The 4,869-nt window shown below is 37.5% G+C and overlaps 1 protein-coding gene across 1 annotated transcript; it reads left to right on the top strand.

Moving 5' to 3' along the window:
- LOC122417430 (uncharacterized) lies at positions 1 to 1,490 on the top strand. Its single transcript, XM_043430934.1, has 2 exons — positions 1 to 1,388; positions 1,475 to 1,490. Exons 1-2 carry the CDS (start codon positions 1 to 3, stop codon positions 1,488 to 1,490), a joined length of 1,404 nt encoding a protein of 467 aa, XP_043286869.1.
- The last annotated feature ends 3,379 nt before the right edge of the window (positions 1,491 to 4,869 follow it).

The following is a 4,869-nucleotide window of genomic DNA, read 5'->3' as shown; positions in this document are numbered from 1 at the left end:
ATGACACGCGAATACGGCCCTGCCACTTGGTTTTTGACCATTAGTCCAAGTGAATGGCTGTGGGACGACTTATTCGAACATCTTCGTGAGGTAAATGATATTCCGGCCGATGTAAAAGTTAATCCGATGGAACTCATTGTCAACGACCCAATATCAACATCACGATTTATGAATATTAAATTCAAAGGCATGCTAGATTTTATTACTTCATCTGCTGAACCTCTGGGTAAAGTTGAACATTATTTTTGGCGTCTCGAATATCAAACAAGGGGTGCTCCACATTTTCACTTATTGCTTTGGGTTAAGGATGCCCCGGTTATTGGTAAGTCTTCACGCGATGAGATCATTTCATTTATAATGAAATACGTCACATGTAGGATGCCTGATAAAAATGTTTCACCCGAATTATATCGACGTGTTAACGCACATCAGAAACACATTCACAATAGTTACTGTTTACGAAGTAAGAAAACAAAAACCGGATTTTCTCGGCGTTGCAAATTTGGTCATCCACGTCCTTTAACCCAAACTTTTCAATTGCGCGATGTTGCTGTTTCTATCGCTGGTAGAAAAAAACTTAAATCGCGAAGTCGATTGTACGACTTACCGCATGGTAAAGCTGAAGCTAATATCAATGATTACAATCCAGCCATACTTTGTGCGTGGCAAGGGAATATGGATATCCAATTTATTGGTGAACAATCCACTGTTTTAACGGCGTATGTGACGAAATATGTTTCGAAACCGGAAAAGAGCAATTTCCAAGATCCATTCGACATTATTAATTCCTCGAAATCTTTAGTGAGTTGTCTTTGGAATTGGGCTATGCGTTTATTGAGTCATCGCGAATGTGGTGCGCTTGAAGCAGCCGATAGTATCCTTGGACATTCGTTGTGGGGAACTGATCCAAAAACCACTATCAAATGGTTTGACGTCAATATTATTAGGAAGCGGAAGTTAAAAAGTCGTAAAGATATTGAATCACTTGATCCTGAATCGACAGATTTATTCTACCCTCCAGTTATCGACACATATTATCCAAACCGACCTGCAGCATTAGAATCTATGAATCTTTTTGATTTTGCCAGGTGGTACGATGTCACCAAAATAAAACCGAAAACAATTTCCGAGGTTTATGAAATTGGTCCATCGACATTTTTGAAAAAATGTTCCCGCGCATGTCTTATAAATCATTATATGTATAACGTTAAAACTGAACCAGAACGTTACTATCATACATTGCTTTTGTTATTTAAAGCGTGGCGGGATGTCGCTGATCTTCGAAACAATCAAGATACCTATGCTGAAGCATTTTCATCAATGCAGATTGAACTTGCTGATGCACTAAGGTATCACGATAAAATCGAAGAAATTCAGCAAGCAATACGGTATGTCAATGAAGATGTAGACAGGTTATTATTAAAAGATAGTCCTAACAACAAGGATGAATCTTTCGATAATGATGATGCATTAGAATGCGTTCCCATTGAAGTAGAAAAAACTGTTAAGGATTACAAAGATGGTCTTAATATGATAGATGTTGAAGATGTTACGCAGATGGTAGCAGAATTAAATTCAGATCAAAAACGTATTTTTGACCGCGTCATAAATGCTGCCTCTTCAGACGATGAGATTCTCCGATTTTATGTAAGCGGAGAGGGAGGCACCGGAAAAAGTTTCTTAATAAAAACTATACGTGCGTGGATTAAGAAACATCTTCAAAAGGATACCGCAGTTACTGCTCCTACCGGAATAGCTGCATTCAATATCAATGGTTTAACTGTACATAATTTTCTTCAATTACCAGTTGAACATGGTCATACTGCCAAATATAAAGAGCTATCTGATGCGGCCCTTAAATTATTGCGAGCTGAATTAAAAAATGTATCTTTGATAATCATTGACGAAGTGTCTATGATTTCCAACGTGACCCTCATGTACATTCATTTACGGTTAACGGGAATATGTAATACTCAAGATACGGAAGATGGTTGGTTTGGTCGAAAACATGTACTCATATTTGGAGATTTATTACAGCTTCCACCTGTACACGAAGATCCGGCGTTTGTTAAGTTGACGACCGATAAAATTGAGAAATTTATTGGGGCGATGGGATCTTTTGATTTATGGACGGAATTATTCTGCTATGACGAACTAAGAATTAACATGCGTCAGAAAGACGATACGATGTACAGGGATATGTTGTCTAGAATCCGTGTAGGCGCGGTTACAGATTCGGATATGAAAATTCTGGAGTCTCGAAAATTACAATTCAACGCTGAAAGTATCGCGGGTCGTTTATCTGAGTTATGTGATTACATGTCCAAAATCCCCCAAGATACAGTTTGTTTACTTCCGAAAATTAATCAATGCGATGCGCTCAATTCAGCAATGTTAAATCGAGTTCCTTCTGAGGAGATACATCTTGTTGCACAGGATACTGTAGATTGTCCAGCTTATCTAAAAAAAAAAGTAACCAAAACTTTATGCACAGATGATGAAGATAGCTCCAGAACCGCCGGATTGGCTAAAGACATAATTATGAAGATCGGGGCACGAATAATGATCCGGAGAAACATTGATGTAACTTTGGGTCTCGTGAATGGTACAATTTGCAAAATTGTTTCCGTTAAACGACATGGAACCAGTGATGATGCAGAAAGTATTCAGGTTATATTGTCATCGGGATTGGAATACTCTTTGGAACGTTCCAACGTTAAATTCGAGATTATGGATCGAGCATTCGTTGTGAGAAAGCAGTTTCCTATATGTCTCAGTTACGGTATGACCATTCATAAAAGTCAAGGTCTCAGTTTGAAACATGCTCTCGTAGAAGTAGGATCGTCTATTTTCATAGTCGGCCAAATTTACGTTGCTTTATCACGCGTTACTAATATTGAAGGTTTGCATATCATCAATATTGATCCAGCTTCGATAAAGGCTAATGCAAACGCTATAGTTGAATATAACCGTTTGCGCAAATTGTATCGACCCGATCTCACGGCTATCAGTATTGCCAAACAACGTATTCCAAAGGTTTATGATAAACAGTGGGCAGTGCCAGCAAGGATTTTGGAATGCCAAGAGATAGCTGACAATAATCAGAATGACTCTATTCAAATCCATGTGAAAGGGTTTGCCAATAATGATGATTTTTCGTGCTATGCAAATGTAACTCTTCAATGTATGATAAATTCTTCTCATATTCGAAGAGCTATGTTGATAGATTCCACAGAACCTTACAGCTTGAGATCTCTTGTTCACGCGTACATAACTGATGATGAGCTCATTAATGTATTTGCTGTCAGGGGAATTCTTGGGGAGCCATTCATCAATAAAGTTCAACAAGATCCTAGCGAGTTTTTCATTTCTCTTTGCAAAAAATTAATCGCTCTTAGAAACGTTGTAAAACATCAGTTAACTTCAGTATCATTATGCAGTAGCTGTGGTTCAAAAACAACCGATATTTACGCAAATAACGTTATTCCTCTCGTAGTGCCGAAATCACGGAAAGCGGCTTACGATTTGCAATATCTCATTAATTCTAGTGTGGAAAAGTGGTTAAAAACTGATCGGCTTTGTATGGTTTGTCATACACTAGGTGTAGTTGAAAGGTTTGAATACTCTTTATTGAAAGCTGTTGTGGTTGTCAAGTTGTTACTCTTTGAAATGAGGAATGGCAAAATAGAGAAGAAGAAATGTAATATTAAAGCAATACCGACTTCAACTGTTCGGATTAATCAGGATAGATATAAAGTTCTCAGTGCAATTTTTCATCACGGGGAAATCATTCAACATGGACATTTTACGTGTATGCTGCGTGACATGAGCACTGGTTGGATCAGCGTTGACGATTCAAAAGTTGAGAAAAGAAGTTGGCCACGAAACGGTAAAGATGTTTACATTTTATTCTTACAAAAACTTTCTGCATAAATCGTAACTCTCACTAAGTCCCATTCTAATGACTACTTATATGTTGCAAATTTGAATTAATTTTAGGGCGCTTTTTCCGCAGCTTTAACACGTTTGATCATGGTTCATTTAAAACCCAAAAATATTTGCATGGTTTGTTTAAAAATTCAAATATTCATACCACTGATTATTTCAGGATTCATTTATTCGCAGCTCCAGCGCGTTTCTGTCTAGACCATCGAAAAACCGATTTAATTGCGTCTATTTTAATAATTGATCACAAAGAAATCCGCAGCGTTCAAAGCTCATCTGATCATAAGTCTTCGCTGGAAAACGAATTATCTGAAGGCATTGTAACATTCTTATTCGTAAGTCGTTTACAACAATTTTTGCATTACAAAATAATCAATTGAAATGTATATTGATGATGAGGTTTTTCCGTAAGTGAAAAACGTTTTTACAATTTTAAACGGTGCAATCACGATCTTACATACAGGTTTGAAAATTCAGCCCAAATTTTGGTGGTCGGGGTAGGTCTCTTATGCATGAAAATTTTTATCGAAAATCGACACCACGCGGCGCTGAGATCTTGCATACCGGATAATCATAACTCATAGGTGCGACGGAGATAGGCCTTTATTGCCCCTGTACCGTCCCTCGCAATCATGGTGTATAAGATAGCTGAACCTCTAGCGGCCAATGTAGTAAAAGATTTTCTTCAATAAGAAACCCTCCTCATTCGGCCGAGTTTCCAGACCTGTATGCAAGAGCGTGCTTACAATACTTTCGTTACTTTTGATCGCTATTCTTGTCTCCTTGACTTGCTGCTTGTGAAATATTGTGAAATAATTGTAAACATTCAAATGTATAATGGATATAATGGAATTTTAATGGCTCGCAAATGGCACAATAGATAATTGTTGAAGTTTTTTTATTTATCGCTTCAAGAGAAATTGC

Source organism: Venturia canescens, chromosome 10 (genome assembly GCF_019457755.1).
Source record: "Venturia canescens isolate UGA chromosome 10, ASM1945775v1, whole genome shotgun sequence".
Lineage (NCBI taxonomy): Eukaryota > Metazoa > Arthropoda > Insecta > Hymenoptera > Ichneumonidae > Venturia > Venturia canescens.
Note: the sequence above shows the minus strand (reverse complement) of the source record. Positions and strands in the feature narration are given on the sequence as shown.